At 48.2% G+C, this 16,239-nt stretch overlaps 2 protein-coding genes across 2 annotated transcripts in view; one reads left to right on the top strand and one right to left on the bottom strand.

Annotated features, from left to right (window-relative positions):
- SPG11 (spastic paraplegia 11 (autosomal recessive)) overlaps window positions 1-5,631 on the top strand; it is a 31,113-nt gene extending 25,482 nt beyond the window's left edge. The window contains exons 35-42 of the mRNA XM_010002842.1: window positions 627-764; window positions 1,693-1,826; window positions 2,218-2,325; window positions 2,891-3,059; window positions 3,781-3,869; window positions 4,332-4,487; window positions 4,903-5,054; window positions 5,451-5,631. Of these exons, the coding sequence (XP_010001144.1) occupies window positions 627-764; window positions 1,693-1,826; window positions 2,218-2,325; window positions 2,891-3,059; window positions 3,781-3,869; window positions 4,332-4,487; window positions 4,903-5,054; window positions 5,451-5,631 (1,127 nt within the window). The remainder of the gene's footprint in view (window positions 1-626; window positions 765-1,692; window positions 1,827-2,217; window positions 2,326-2,890; window positions 3,060-3,780; window positions 3,870-4,331; window positions 4,488-4,902; window positions 5,055-5,450) is intronic.
- Window positions 5,632-8,202: 2,571 nt separating this feature from the next.
- Window positions 8,203-12,224, bottom strand: EIF3J (eukaryotic translation initiation factor 3, subunit J). The gene is made up of 6 exons (XM_010002827.1): window positions 12,168-12,224; window positions 11,816-11,907; window positions 11,237-11,351; window positions 9,875-10,033; window positions 8,806-8,879; window positions 8,203-8,422 (listed from the first exon to the last, which is right to left on the bottom strand). The coding sequence occupies exons 4-6, from the start codon at window positions 10,002-10,004 to the stop codon at window positions 8,294-8,296; spliced, it is 333 nt and encodes a 110-aa protein (XP_010001129.1). The 5' UTR covers window positions 10,005-10,033; window positions 11,237-11,351; window positions 11,816-11,907; window positions 12,168-12,224; the 3' UTR covers window positions 8,203-8,293.
- Window positions 12,225-16,239: the final 4,015 nt, after the last annotated feature.

The following is a 16,239-nucleotide window of genomic DNA, read 5'->3' as shown; positions in this document are numbered from 1 at the left end:
GGAATTTAGCTGGGGGATTTTTCCACTTGAGTCACTTCTACTTTGCTGCAACATTAACAAATTTCCACAAGAAACAATGAGGCATCATCTGGAGATTTGAGTTGAGGTGGCTTCTCTCACTCTGCTGCCCCTCACTTGCTGTTCCCCTTGTACCTGGGCACTTGGTTGTCTCAGATGCTTGAGTGACCATCCTTCAGAGGGGTCAGCTTAATAACCAGCAGAAAAAAAATCCAGAAAGGAGAGTTTTCTGTTGAGCTCATGAGCTGAACTGGCTCAGGGAAGAGCACGAACCAGAGCCCCTGCAGGGGGTGGGTTAGAATTGTGTAAATAAGAGGAAAATGTTCTTTTCTGCAGCAGCCTGCTGGATTGGGAACCTGCAGGTGTAATTACAGTAGCAATGTGGCTGTTCAGTAGGATTCCATTGGACTGAACTGGAAAGAAGTAGTATCTGATTCTAAAGTTTAAGCAGTAAAACCAAAGTGCCTTTGGAATTGTAATTCCAAGTCCTGGGTCAGTCTGGGCAAAGTTGTATTGGTTGGTTTGGGTTTTTTTTTTCTGTTAAGGCAGCTGATCTCTCCTGAGCAGCCAGCACTTGGGACATGACTTTTCTCTCTCTCTGGACACAGGACAGAAACACGTTTTGAACCCTGCAGCTGAGAGCCAGGTGTTCCTGCAGCTTGCTAAGCTGTGCCAGGATCCTACACTGGTTGGGATGAAGTTACTGGATAAAATTGCCTCTGTACCACGTGGGGAGCTGGCCTGCAGTAAGTAACTGGCAAGTAACCCTCGGGGTAACCAGTACATTGCTAACCACAGCATCACTGCCTTTAACATTCCATCTCAAGGAATAAAACTTGCCCCTTATTTTGTCTGGTTAAGTAACTTAAGGGTGGATATTAGTATTTTCATGTGTGGCTGACTAAAGTAAGGAAAAGACTGAGGAAGCAACGTTGGGAATTTCCAAATTGTGCTGGAAAACTTTACCTCTCTTTGAGTAGAGCTCTGCTAGAGTTCCTTTTTACAGGTAGAGGTATAATTGGTTTGTTTCAAAGTAAGTTGTATGGGTTTATGATGGTAACTGTTCTTCTCAAAACCTGTATTTTTACCTGCATTGTGTGCCAGCCCCTGCAGTGATCCTGCTGTTCTGAAGGGAACTGTGTGGTGCTGAGCATGAGGGCTGGGGCTGTCCCATGTCCTTGGTTGCTTTCCAGTGTTAGGTCAGGCCTTCCTCAGAGTGTGGAACCCTCCCAGATGTGCTGCTCTAACAGCTGTTTAGCCTGTGGAATTGTTGAATGATTTTTCAAACCCAGATGCAAATCTTGTGGCTTCCTTTTCCTCGTGCAGAGCTGGTTGGTAATGGGGGGGAGCTGGTGCATCATGGATGTTTGTCAGGCATCTTTTGGTGGAGCAGGCTTCAAGTTTTCTGTGTGGTATAAAATGTTTTAGAAAATTATCCAAAAAACACAGCCTTTCCCACAGGCTGGGAAGCCAGACTAAGTGCAGACTGTTCCAGAAACTGTTCCTTCTGGAAACTGACCAGGACAGAACCAGAACAGCTCAGGTTCGTGATCCATTCTGCTGCTTGGAACTGGAAAGGTGGTGTCCCCTCTGCAGAGATGGCATCACAGCTGCAGAGGCACAAGAGCTTCTTCAGCTTAGTGGCTGAAATGCCCAAGTTCTTCTGTTCTTCAGTTACAGAACTGCTGATCTTGGCCCATAGTTGCTTTACTCTGACTTGCCACATGGAAGGGATCACGCGTGTCCTGCAGGCAGCACGGCTCCTCACAGAGCAACACTTGGCACCTAATGAAGAGTATGGGCTTGTGGTAGGTGCCTTCAGTGCCCCCAGTGTTTGTCCAGGTGCTGGATGAAGGTTTCTATGTAACTGATGCAGGGGGAGCAGGGAGGGATGGCCTGGAGAACATACCATCTTTCACCTCGGGTTGGCTGGTCCTACCCTGCCTGTCCCTAGAAGATGAGGGTGGGTGTTTGGTCTGATGTGTGCAGGTGGTGATTTGTCTGTCACAGAAGCTCTTAGAAGACTTTTCTGGAAAAACAGGGGTGGGGACAGTGGAATGGTGAGGTGATGACTGTGTAGTCAAGAGTGGGAACATCCAAGTAATTCTGGTGCAGTGTGATGATCAGGCATCCTCTGCAGCCCAGGCAGGATTGCTCTGCTCTCCTGGGAGCTGCACATTTCCATGGGTATTTCCACAGGTTCGTCTCCTCACTGGGATTGGCAGATACAATGAGATGACCTACATCTTTGAGCTGCTGCACCAGAAACACTACTTCGAGGTGCTCATGAGAAAGAAATTAGATCCAGTAAGTGGAGGGAGAAAAAGGGGAGAAAACTTCCAGAGCTGTGTGGCTACATGAGAAACTGCTGTTTACACAACCAGGTGGAATTGTCTGGGGATTTTAATTACTGGAGTGCAGGAAGTGTTATTCAGGCTTCAGAGTAGTACGTTAATTCTGGGTTTAGTTTAATAAGTTTGTTCTAATTAGCTCAGTGGTGTAACAAGAGCAGCATTGAAACTTCCAGCTTGGGAGTATCATTTGGGAGTTTTCATGTCTTGCTTTGTTTTTACTTCCAGTTAACTTTTCAAGGGTTTTAAAAATAATAAATATTTCTAGCTTGTGACATCAATGAAGTAATAAACAAATGTCAGTTTGGATGTTTGTGTGTGGAGCAGTAAGTGCAGAGGGGCTGGGTTTTCTTACCTGCCGCAGGGTCGTCAAGGCAAGTGTAAAACGGAGAAACCTCCCAGAGGGGAACGGTCACTTTTTTGGGGTGGTTGTAGCAGAAGAGGTTTGCTTGTGGGCAGCAAAGTGTGCATGACCAGAAAAGCTGCTCAGCTGCTGAAGTGCTGCCCCTTTGCCTGCCCAGAGCGGGACGCTGAAGACGGCCCTGCTGGACTATACCCAGCGGTGCCGCCCCGGGGACAGTGAGAAGCACAACATGATCGCCCTCTGCTTCAGCATGTGCAGGGAGATTGGGGAGAACCACCAGGCTGCTGCCTGCACCCAGCTGAAACTCATCGAGAGCCAGCCCTGGGGTGAGTCAGACTGCAGCCCCAGGAGGGCACATCTCTTTGGGAGGAAGCACCATAAATGTGGCTCTGGTTGCCTGTGTTGTGCTGATAACACCCGCTGAGCCTCCACTGCCTGGAAGGGGAGTGTCTTGTGAGCAGGGCTTGGGGTGTTCTTGTGCTTGACATTTCATCTGGCTGCTCTGGTGGTTTCCAGAGTCGATTCTGGGGTTTTGTGGCCATGTCCTGCAATCCCATGCGTGGGAGGAGGGAAGGACACATGTGTGCCTTCTTCACTTTAATAGGATGTGACACTGTGGGGTTTTATATGAAGTGCTGGGGTTTATGCTGGTGCAGGGTAGGTTATTAAGATCCAGACTTGGTGAGGTCTGTTGAGCTGGGAAGATGGTGTGGAGCACACAGAGCAGTGGCCAATACTGCAACAGCAGCTTTGCCAAATGGTTTTCTGAATGTAGCTTGCAGTAGTCAGTGCTTCTGTCTGTCACAGATGCCTGATGTGGATTTCTTTTCAGTTTTCCTGTCACTTGACTAGGTTCCAGCAATAACTTTGGTCCGTAACACAACAGGCATCCCTGTTTCTTTGCCCTTTTTCAGAGCTTTTTTTTTAATACAAAGTGTCTTTTGCTGCTTTCTGAAACAATAGTAGGGACAGACTTGGCTTTCCAACAGCTATTTTTGTAACTTTGTCACCATTATAAATAATTTTCTGTTTTTTCCCCCATTTCAGAGGAGTCTCTTCAGGATGTTGCAAATTTGAAGAAGCTGCTGATGAAAGCTCTGACTCTCTTTATTGATGCTGCAGAAAGTTACTCCAAGGTAAAATTGGGAGAGGGAACTGTAGGAGTTCTGCCCAGCACTGGGAGCACATAGTGACCCCAACTGGGAGCACAAACAAAGCTGCTATAGGGAGGGGGTGTGGAATCCTGTCCCAGTGAACCAGGAGCAGAGGAATCTGCAGCTCTGTCAGCTCAGCAGTGTCACAGGGCTGGGCCCAGGAGCAGAGCACTGCTCCCTGACCAGGCCTTGACACCTGGGGCTACACTGGGGTTCCCCAGCTTCAGTGACCATGAGCTGAACCAGCAAGAACAGCACAGGAAAAAGAGCGTTTGAAACCCAGTGTGACTGGTGAAGGCAGGAGTTGTGCCGGGTGAAGCTCCTCTACAACTCATAGCGTGTGACCAAGGATAAAGCTGCAGAGATCCAACAGGTGGAATACAGGGCTGCTCTCGGGAACACTCCTTGCTTGCCTCAGGGACCTGCCTCTGTGCTTCTCCCCAGGACTCGTGTGTGCGGCAGTCCCTGCGCTGCCGCCGCCTGACCCGGCTGCTGACGCTGCAGCTGCACTTCCTGAGCACGGGGCAGCGCACGCGGCTCATCAACCTGAGCCGCCAGAGCCTGATGGGCTCCATCCTGGCCTTGCCTCGCTACTACCAGGTGAGCTCACCTGCCTCCCTGCTGCTGCTTCTGAGAAGGCTCGTGTCAAACAGCAGGTGCTGAAGCACCAGCCCCTGTGAGTACGGTGCCCAGCTCCTCCATGGCCACCAGCCCCTGGTGCTGCAGCCCCTGCTGGGACCTCGGGGTGAGCCAGGGGCTCTCATGCTGCTCTGCACCAGAGCCTGAGAGCTCATCTCTGTTGGCATCCATTGTTTTGTAAACTTGGAAGTAAGGAAGAAAAGAGCTTTTTAAAAGGCAATTCTGCTCTGACAAAAATAGTAGCAGTATTTTGTCACCTGTGTTTCTCCAACATGGCTGCTGTCAGGATCAGCATCATGGGATGGGCCAAACACAATACTTAAAATAGTCAAGACTGTTTCTGTGCAAGAATAAACTCTTCCTGTTCTCCCTGCAGGCAACAATTGTGGCTGAGGCTTATGAGTTTGTTCCAGACTGGGCGGAAGTTCTGTACCAACAGGTGGTCACCAAGGGAGACTTCACTTACTTGGAAGAATTCAAACAGCAACAACCACTGAAGCCCAGCATGTTTGAGGAGATTGCCAAGAAGTAAGTCATCCTATAGGCAACTTGGAACTTTCTTTTCCACAGGCTCCTTGAGAGGGGAGACTGTTTAACAGCAGGCAGGTCTTGGTGCTGCTGGAACCTCTTCTGTGACAAAGGGCAGCGTAGGGACTGGAGATCTGGGTTCAGTTTCTGAAGTATCTTGTGGCAGTAGCACTGGAGCTACCACTTGATACTGAGCTAGATGAACAGGGTTCCTTAGGGATGGGCACATTCAGTATTTTTTTAAATGAATCAGACAGAAATAACCCAAGAATCCAACGAACATGTTGAGCACGACCTCTTCTTAAGACACATAGTGCCTGTAGGTCTATAGCAGAGGAGGCAGAGTCACTGCCAGTGAAGCCCTTCAATGTCAATTATTTGTACAATTACTTTCAGAGTTAAACAGCACCCACCTACTGAGGCTTCTCTGAAAAATCTGAAGAAACTGCTGAGTTACTGTGAGGATGTCTACACATACTACAAGCTGGCTTATGACAACAAGTTCTACGATGTGGTGAACACCCTTCTGAAGGATGCACAGACTGGCTGCTGCCTCAGTGATCTGCTGTCAAACTAGAAACCCACCCCATGCAGAGGAGACTGGCTCTGACCACTACCAGTGCCACAGCTTCCTGCAGGGTTAGTACCCAGGCTTCAACAGAGTCTTAGCACTTACCTGCTGCCAGGGAGATGCTGCTGTGTTGCAGTTACTCCAGGAAACTGATGGTGGTTGTAAATATTTAAAACACTGAGACTGTGTTAACCTAAAATTGTGTTTTGTATAATAAATCCTACTGTTTACAAAACACTTGACTAACCAGTAAATGGAGCCTGGCTCAGCTGCTGGTGAACCACAGCAACCCAGCAGTCCTTCAGACCAGGAGTGTGGAGGATGTTTCACCACAGGAATTGTAGCCAAACCCACAAAAGGCTGAAAGAGAACATCCAGGACAGTGACAGTGGAATAAGCTGGAGAAAGTTTCAGATACATGCTAGGATAATCCATTCCTTGATTCCAGTCACATTAACCTGGTTTTGTTTTCTAGCTTAGTGATAGTCTTGTACAGCTCCACCCAGCACAGACAAGCTGCTGCTGTCTTGGAGTATCAGACAAGCTCACATACAAGTCTCTTCTCACCAGCTCCTGCAGTCTGACTCCTCTCCAGGCTTGGGCAGCCCCACAGGGCAGCAGGAGGTGCTGACACCCTGGCAGCAGCAGCCATCTCATTATGGCAAGTTTACAAGCTCAAGTCTAGATGTACCTGGAGAGGAGGATGAGGCCTGGACACAGCTTCAGCCTGGATTCTAAGTGCTCGCCAAGATCGGAGCTTCCAGCTCCCCCAGAGTCCTTCCCTGCTGCCAGAGGAGGGTGGCAGGGCTGGAAGCTGCCTGGAGCACACAGCCAGCAGCTAAGTGACATTAAGCAATATTGCTGTCATACTGAACTATCACTAAACATGATCCTAGCACAACTACAATTGCCATAGCAACCCCCTCAGTTAATCAGCACAGAGATGCTGCTTTGGGTGTATGGCTCGGGCTCCCTTTGGTTGCTGAACAGTTTCACATTGGCAGCTGCTGTGTATGACAAATACTTGCACAGAACTTATCTGTGCCCTACAGGGGCAGAGCCAGATGTTGTGCCCAGGTCAACACACACACAAAATACCAACCCTGCCTCCTGTGATAAACAGTTTCTGCAGGAAGGATTAGCCCTGAGCAGAACCAGCTTTAACATTCCAGTTCTAGTCAACACTCACAAGCCCAAATCAGTTTGAGCTGCCTGGGACAAGTCAAAGTGAAACAATGGCCAACAAGCTGCTGCCTTCAACCTTGAGGTTCCTGGCATGGCAGGAGAACCTGGAGCTATCCCAAGAACTAGCATCCCTGATACATTTGGGACCACTGGGAATGAGAAGGAGCTGGAAGAACACCTGTCTAGTGGCAGCACAACCTCCTACACCATCCCTACTGGGAACAAACACCTGAGTAAACGCAGGGCTGCCTGTGGCAAGGGCAGCTGAACAGGCAACTGCTCCCACTGATAAGGCCCTAAAATATTCCTAAGGTTAGTACAAGCCACCAAGCTCAGCATCTCCAACAACAGAAAAGGTTTTTGTCATGAAAACACCTGGATTATGGCATCCTACAAGTAATGTGTCACCATCAGCACCTGAAAGAGCCTTATCCTAAGGAACAGCCATTCTACAGGGCAAACCCCTGGCTCTCTACCACCAGAGCAGAGACCACCCCAGCACACACTGCCCTGCAGCTCATTCCACTGTAAGACACTAAAAGAACTGGGCCCAGGACAGCTGTAGTGAAGTCCTCAATAGTGATTTTTATTAAATTAGTTGCTTTATAAAACATTGCAGATGTCATAATTGTTAACATAACAATTTGCCCAACTGTAGTAACTGCTGCAGTTTGCAAAGCAAGTTTGTTTTCTTGTTTGTTTTGTTTTTTAAATGAAAGAAAATGGCTGAGTGGTGAAAGATCAACCACAACCCATGAGAGACCAAAATGAAGTCGTTTGTTTTTTTACACTTAAACCAGGCAATTAACTGTTAAAGAATACCCAACCATACAGCTGCATTAGTAGAAATGTAGGTGAATGGAAACTAAACTTCATACTCCAGACACATCATTTTTTTTTTCCCCCAACTAAGCAACCCTTCCCTGGCCCTGCCTACCTCAGGTGCTGTTGCTCTGGCAGGGCTGTCTCACATGGTGCAGTCCCAGGTGCAGCACCCCAGGCTGAGGGTGGCAGGTCCCTTCACAATACACTGAAAAAACCTCAAGCTCTAACTTAAGACAAAGCAAATGTAACAATAAGTGCACACCAGGCCCCTGCTGCAAACTGCCTCTGTTCAGCACACACTCCAGGAGGTACAGTTAAGGCCAAGTTACTGAACTGTGCTGGTCATAATACTTTTTGGTGTTGAAATTCATTTCCAATTTAGTGGCTGTTGCTGCAAATCAAACAGCTACAGTTCCCACTGTCAGAATTTTGGGTTGTTTAACTGCAATTTACATAGCTTTAAAATGTCTTCATTCCAGTCCCCAAGCCCAGGCCAGAAACCTGGTGCTTTAGCACAGACCTGTCAAGAGTTCAACCACCAGCACAGAGATACTGCAATTCTGATTGTAGCATTTGGCAGAATTTAAAGGAAGAAAAGTTGTGCTACATGTTTAAGGGATTATGGGCAACAGAAAGACAACAGAAGGGGAGATAAATGTCACATGAAGTCTTCAAAGTCTTGTACATACTCTCCATCGTATCCTCCATAATCAGCCAGGTCATCTTTCATCGTAGCCTTTAAACCACCTCCAGGCACAACACCTTTTTTCTTCTTTTTGGCTTTATTCTGCTTAAATAGGAAGAGCAGGTTTACTTTAAACCCCACAGCAATCTGCCACACACTGACACTGGGACCTGGGCAGGCTGGTGGCCTCCAGGCCACGGGCATCAGCCCTTTTGACCCCGAGACAGCATAAAACAGGGTGAGCACGTGGGACACGTGAATGAACCGAGGGTTTGCCTGAGATCTCTGGACTCAACTCCTGGTCACCTCACACACAGAAGAGGATTTATAACTCTAACCCAGTCTCTGAGGTTGTCACTTAATCTCCTGCCACTACCTACAGCAAAATCAGCAGTTCCAGTCTGGGTGAGACCCATTCCCATTGTCCAGCTCAGCCCCTCCAGCAGGCACAGCCATTGCTCCACAAGCACGCAGGAGACCCTTACCTTTTCTTGTTTTTGTTTTTCACTGCATAGTACTGTCAAAGTATTTGTGATCTTTTTCAAATCATCAATTTCCACTGCATCAGGGAAAGAAGAGAAAAAAATATTTACCATCAATATTGTTCTTAGAAGACAGTTAAATAATCCAACATCGTCTAAAAATTAAAGCATGAGTAGTAATACAGGTAACTACTTGATTTAAATCAGCAAAAGACAGGCTGGGTCATTCTTGTCCCTCTAATCACAGTTACGATTTCAAGTCATCCCTGATAAGAAGCTGCAGTGTTGTAGAGGGTAAAATTTTCAAATTTAAGAGTCAGAGAACACAGAAGCCTCAGTGAGCAGTGAGGAGGCATCTGAACAGTAAAATATGGATACAGCAAAATACAGTAAAAGGCATCAAAAGGAGCAGTGGATTAACAATAAATTATTAACAATAAAAGGTCCCTGAGTTTGAGCCCTTAACTCAAAAAGATCTGGAATCCATTTGCAATGTAAGTTCCCAGCTCCTGCAGCCACTGTATTTATACAGCACTAAATCCTATCAAGTTTCCACCCCACTGAAGGACAACATGTCTACAGGACAGATCTCAGGCAGTGAATGCACCACGGGCTGCAGCCTACCAGAGCAGTGGGGAAAAGTCAGCCTAAGTTAGTTTTATCTGTGTAGTTACATGCTGAATTCCAGAACAGTTTCTTTTGTGATCTCCAATGAAATGAACTCAATTTTATAACAGTTTCCTTCCAAATGAGCTACGAGAATTTTTAAATTATTATTATTAACATGGATTCAAGGAAAACTTTCAAGATCAGATTGGCATAAAAAGTCACACTTTAAAAGTGACTGCCTTGAACTGAGATGCCAGGAGAGTAACGCTTGTTGAAGCACAGGATCTGTAACCAAGTTTGTGGGGATGGTGAGACTAGCGAGGGCAGCAGGTGGGAGCCTCTTTTGATAGCAGGAGCCCCCCAGATCGGTCTCAATTTCACCTTCACTAAACAAGCACGGTTTCAACCTCAGCTCAAGTGGTTCTGGCAGCAGGAGCTCTAGGGCAGCTTCCACTGGACTTACATGAGATGCAGACGTCCCGGACCAGGGCTTCCAAGAAGCCGGCATAATGCAGCGACTTCTCGTACTGGGTGATCTTCTCCTTGAGCAGTTTGCCAAATTCCGTGAAGTCGTCTTTGGAAGAGGGATTCATGGCATCTATTCCACAAGTGTTATTTACACCTGCACGGACAGAGGTATTGCAGACGTTGGCTGTGGTCCCCAAAAAGTGACACCAGAGGCAACAAGTGACCCCGTTCACGTTCAGCTCTTGACCTCTGCAGAACCAAAGCTTCACACACCAGAGCCGAGGTTTGCCCGCCCACCTCCCCCTGCTGTCTGCTGAAAGTTACTGAGCTGTGTGGAAAGGGATTCTGCTGCAAAGCCCAGGAATTTGAACCAGCTATTCATGTTCTCTGGAGCACCATGCACTCACTACATGGAGCCCCTTTCCCCTTAAATAAAAAGTTCCTGTCTTGAGCTCCTAAGTGCAAAATCTAGTTGTTTCTTTACAGCCGTACCCCATGCCCCCCCCCCAGGCACTGCTCTCTTTCCCAAGACTCACAGAACACAATTTTCCCTGAGTAACCAGGTGCATCATTCACTGTAATCAAGGAAACACGTTTTCATGCTGCAAGAACACTGCTGTGAATCAGTATCTTTGGTAGGTCTGTCAAAGCACCACGCCAGAAGGATCTGCTTTGGGTCCACCTCATCTACACAGGAGCAACCTCACTGCCCTGGCCTCACCTGGCTTGCTCAACATCCAGCTCATGACTGACTGCCTGGAGCAAAGTGCCACACTCACCCAAAGCCTCATCAAATCTCTGTTGGGAAGCACCTTCAGAGACAGCTCTTCATTTATTTATTTCTTTTAACACACTCACCTGTTTATCCCAAGGAGCAACCTCACTGCCCTGGCCTCACCTGGCTTGCTCAACATCCAGCTCATGACTGACTGCCTGGAGCAAAGTGCCACACTCACCCAAAGCCTCATCAAATCTCTGTTGGGAAGCACCTTCAGAGACAGCTCTTCATTTATTTATTTCTTTTTACACACTCACCTGTTTATCCCAAGTACCCCCATGTTGGGAAGCTTTTCCAGCCATCTCATCCCATCACCACCTGCCCTGACATGTTAAGAAAAAGAACCTTCTATTCTAAAGATGTGGCTGTGGCTCTTGCTATTAGCACCAGGACAGGCCTCCAGCAGTTTGAATGCAAACCCTCTGTACTCCCAGCCACACCACCTGCTCCCACAGCCAGGTCCTGCCCAGCCCTTTCCACAGGGTATTCCCGCAGCACAGTTTTATCTCTGGGATTCAGCACTTCTGTGATGCTGCTCCAGTCCCACTGACCACCCTGCCTCGGGCCCAGCACACTCACCAAATGTTTCTTTTGCTAACTCAAGGTCTGACTCCTCTTGTAACTTCTTTAGTCGTAGTTTGTCTGCTAACTGTTCTTCTGGTGTAAGTTCTTTCTGTTCCTCTGGTGCCTCTAACTGAAATTAACAAAGTATACAGGGTATAAAACAAAGTATTCTTACCCCTGAGCAGAAGTAGCACAAGAACTGGTGTTTTGTCCAGTGGCACCTGCAGGGTTCACTTCTGCCTGAAGTCAGCACAGGTACAACCCTGAGCATCATCCCCAGCAAGTGCCAGATGGTTTCATAAATTGTTCACTGGACAAGAAGTGGGAAGAAACACCTCAGCTGTGTGTTTCACAGCTGTGTTCATCACACAGTGCATCCAACAGAAGCAGCATTAAGTGTCACTTCCAGAACCTGGTTATTACACAGACACTAAAGGGAATATCCCCCAGATGTTAATAAGTACAAGCCTGAAGTCTGTTTTATCAGACTAGTCAAGATCTTTACAGCTCTTGTTCAACCTCAAAAACAAACAAGCAAACAAATCAAACCTGCCATCTACATTTTATGAGACCTGGAAGAAAAAAAGGAGTTACCCTTTTTTTAAGCTCCTCTTGCTTTTTCTTCTGTAGCTTTTCTTTTTCTTTTATTTTTTCTGCTATTTTCTTTTTTTCTGAAACTTTTGTTTCTGAAAAACATGAACAACACAGCACTCAAGAAGTCTACTGGTGGTTTTTTTTTTTCAGCAGCTATAAAAACAGGAAGCAAAGAGAAAGTCCTGGAGCTCAGTTACTGGAGTCATGACATTACACACATGAAAGACACACGCTGTCAAAGCCAAGACCAGCCCTGTGTGGAAAGTGGGGTTGGTTCTTCAGCTACAGTCAAGACAAAACAGTGTCTGACCTGGCACTGCGTGCAGAGCCATGTATTCCTTTTCAGTCTTACCTTGTTTTACCTCTGTCTCCTTTACTTCTTCCTCTTCCTCCTCATCATCCCAGTTATCCTACAAAATAAGGTTTAATTAAGATTCTTTTACAGATACTTTGTTTAGGTGACAAACACAAAAAAGAGTAGCTTCCATATAACCTCTGTAAATGCTCCCATGTCCATTAGCCTTAGGCAGTGGAGTGAGGAAGAGGGGAGGGAGCTGCCAGAGCTGCACCAGGGCACGGCCTTTGGAAGCTGAGCAAGACATCCCAGGACCAGCTCTTACCAGGGAAAAAGCAGCTTTTATCCACAGGTGCAGAAAGCTTACAGTTACAGAAGCAAGATGATGAACAGTCAAATCAATCCCCACAGTAAAACTGAGTTTATTATCATTTTACTAGACGTGCCAAGACACGGGGATGTCCCTGGATGCAGGCACAGCTGCAGGAAGGCAGCCCTCGGTGGGCAGAGCAGGCACAGCACCAGCCTCCAGCACCACGGGCTGGACCAGCTTTTGACCACCAACTGCTGCTTTTTTTATGAGCAAAGCAGCCACCAGAACACTCCTCCCACAACCAATCACTGAAGTGTCCTCCAACAGCCATCACAAGTGTCCTCTCAGAGCCACCTGCCTCTCCCTGCCCCAGGTTCCAAAGGTCTGCTCCAGCCCCGTGCTGAGGAAACCTCATTTCCCAGAACTGCCCCTTTGCTGTCACCTCTGCAGATCCTTCCCACCAGCCCCCCCGTGAAGGGTTCTGGGAATACACACTCTTGTCCCAGTGCCCCTCCAACCTCAGGTGGTCAGGATCCACATGCAGATCCCTGCTCCACACCGTGGGCACTCAGCAAGTATGCAGCAGGAGTTTGAGCCAAGGAATCTCACAGGAATCTTACTTGAGTTACCTGTTTCAAATCACCTGGCCAGCTGAAGAGGCAACAGTTGACAAGACCCAGTTTACACAAAAGCCACACACGCTGCCAGCACATCACGACAGGCAAGCCTAAAAACCATTAACACCTGAATTCTGTCACTTCCACCTCACAGCAACGCAGGCAATCATGAGAGCTACTAATTAATTTCCAAGGGTTGCTGCTGGTGTGGCAGGACTCGGTGCTTCAGTGCAACGTGCTGATCCAAGCAAGGAAGACACCCGGGTTCATCTCTCAGCTCACTCAAGTTAATTGGCACTTGCAAGTGCCTCAGCTTCCCTTCCACATTCCAAGAAGCTGACTTGAATTTGGAGCAGCATTATTTTAGCTCATATCTAATTAAGAGTTTGTTACACCCACTTCTTAAATAGCCCTTCTCATTACTGCAGTGCACAGCCTGCTGCCTCATCCCCTGCCCTGTCCTTCACAGATTTTAAAACCAAGTATTTCAGGGTGCAAAACCCTGGAGGAAGGACACTCAGTGCACAAGGTGAAGGTGCCCATGGGACTGAGGGAAGCCACTGCAGGTCAGGAGTGTGTCTGGAGATTGAACAGAGGGATGTGGGCCAGGATCTCCTCACAGTGGCAGACACCCTCCCACAGCCCCTGTCCCTTGAGCTGTGCCTGCCCAGGGACAGTGCTGGGATGATGAAGCAGCTGGAAGAGCAGCCCAGACGATGGGCAGGGTCAGTGCCCAGCCCAGCCTCCCCCTGAGCTGCCAGAGGGGATTTAAGACTTGGATTTAACAGCAGGGATCCTGGGCTGCCGGGAGCCACCCCCCACCAGCTCCAGTACGAGGCTGCTGGAAGCTTGGCTGCATCCAAGGAATGCTCCTGGATGGGCAGCCCTGGGACACCCCTGAGGCCTGGTGTGCTGCTCTCCCAGCTATGCTCAACACTGCCTCACTCCTCTCCAAGCCTCTTTTTATTGTTTCTAAACAGCAATAGTTCATGATTTATGTCTTGAGCAGGCTTTTTTATAAATAATAGAGGGTCAAGGGCAACAAACAATAATTCCTGTGAATTCTCTTAAGAGGAAAAGAAAATTCCTTTAGTGCTGTATCTTTGCATTGATACTAAGTAATTGGAAGAGGACATCTTTATTCCAAGGCATTTCAATAACACTTGGTTATGCATACTTAACTAGTATAAGGCTATTGGAAACACCCTCCATTTCACGTAAACAGGCCCAAGATGAGAGCAGCTCCCTTAGGACTTCACACACACCTCACACATGTGATGATCCACACTATTCCCCCCTAAAACCCAGAAGACAGGACTGGTACTCCAGCTAGACCTGAATCTCCCCTTCCAAGAGGAAGGACTGTCTCCTGGATGGTGACACACAGTCCCCAGGTTTGCCTTGGTTAAGCACAGAACTGCCCAGGAGTAAATAGATGAGAATTCCTTGGCAGGAGGCCTGTCTTCTGGGTAACCCTGGAGAGGAGCTTTGTTACTTATCAAAATGCTAATGTTACACCTGGGGAAGTCACAGTTTCCTACCTTACCCGTTACTTCAAGTTCACTACTAAAAAAATCTTCCAAAATAACATACCAAGTCTGAAGATACAAAACACATTAAAAATGTGCAGTATCAACCTCCAGTCAAGCTAACCTTCAGAAAACACTTTGTGCTTCTATTTCAGACCATGCCATTCTCCTTCTGCGGGTCCTTCCCCAGGGTGGCCTCTGCAAACAAGGAATCTGGAGCCAAAGCAACCACCTCCCAAGCTCTGTCATCTTTAGTGTTCATACAGGAAGAGCAAGTCAAAGGTAAGCAAAATGGCTTTCTCTGCTGGGCTGGTCCTTCCCTCTAGGTGCAGCTTCAGCACTAAAATCATAACCCCCTGGAAAGACTTCAGCTTTCTTAGTACATGCAGGGAAACTTTGTTCCTTTTCTAAAACAGCCCCAGACAGCACAGGTGCCTTCCAGGGAACAATGCTTTGCAGTCCAGTTCTCCTGGGCACGTTCTGTCCTGGCAGAAAAGTTTCTCACTTTCAAAGGAAGGAGGAGAAGCCGCACAGAGACAGTGAGTCCAAGACACACGTGTATATAGACACATTTAACTATCAAATGACAGACATTCATAAGTTACATCTGACCACGCTCTCTACAAATGACTGTAGCTGCTCTACAGAGATCCCTTTGCTGCCAGCTGTGAGGTGGCACCTGGGGCAGGGTGTGGGCACTGTTACATTCAAGAGGGAAAATGGACAGTCTGTAACCTACAGAAAAAAGGTATCAAATTCTGAAAGACAAGATGCACTGTGTTTTGGGGGCTATTTATAAGCAAGCACACCCAGCCTAGGCTCACAGCACAACCGTGTTGGTGTTTTCCAGAGATCCTGGCAATGCAGCCAGAGACCCCAGGGAGAGCTGGCCCAGACAGCACCCCTGCCTCACAGGGCACCACACGTGTGGCCACACCACAGCCACCAGGCCACCTCCCACTGTCCATTACAGCATCTCAGCAGCTTGATTTGATCAGTTGACCTATTTCCATTCCTTACATTCAGCAAGCATGTTCCCTGTCTGTTCCCTGGCATCATTTTGCTTTACTGTCCTGATGAAAGCAGCACAGACCCAGGTTTATGGCACACACCATTCCCCCCAGCTGGAAGGAGGGAGGAGAAAACAAGCTCTTCAGGACAGTCTGCTTTCACACACCCCAGAAGTGAACATCCTCACGTTTTCATCTCAAGTCCACGCAAACACCATTCTTTGAAACACAGTAAAAATCCCTTCCAAAGAGTGCCTTCAGTGAACACACTGGAGGAGACCTGGGCACTACCAGACACGGAGCTGCACAGAAAAGCTGCTGCTGCACCTCCCAGCTGTGGCAACGGGGCCAGGGAGGGTGTGGAGCGTGTGAAGAAGCTGGAAACAGGCGTGCAAAAGACACGGTGCTCCCCGGCAGAAGGTTCTGGCGAGGCGCAGGAGCACAGCACTGCTGCCATTACACCGGGTCCTCCAAACCGCAAACCTGGAGGACTCCAGCGAGCACGGGGGACCCAGCCGGCCACGGAAGCGGCCCGGGGGCCTGGCACGGAGCTGGGAAGCTGAGGTGGATCCCGCAGGGCGCAGCTCTCCAGGCTCGGGAAGCGCCCGGGAGGGCCCAGCTCGGCGAGGACGAGCCCCGGGCAGCAGCGCCCGCTCCCAC

The sequence above is a fragment of the Chaetura pelagica genome, unplaced genomic scaffold, assembly GCF_000747805.2.
Source record: "Chaetura pelagica isolate M959 unplaced genomic scaffold, ChaPel_1.0 scaffold658, whole genome shotgun sequence".
NCBI classification, from domain to species: Eukaryota; Metazoa; Chordata; class Aves; order Apodiformes; family Apodidae; genus Chaetura; species Chaetura pelagica.
This window is presented reverse-complemented; position numbering and strand designations above follow the sequence as displayed.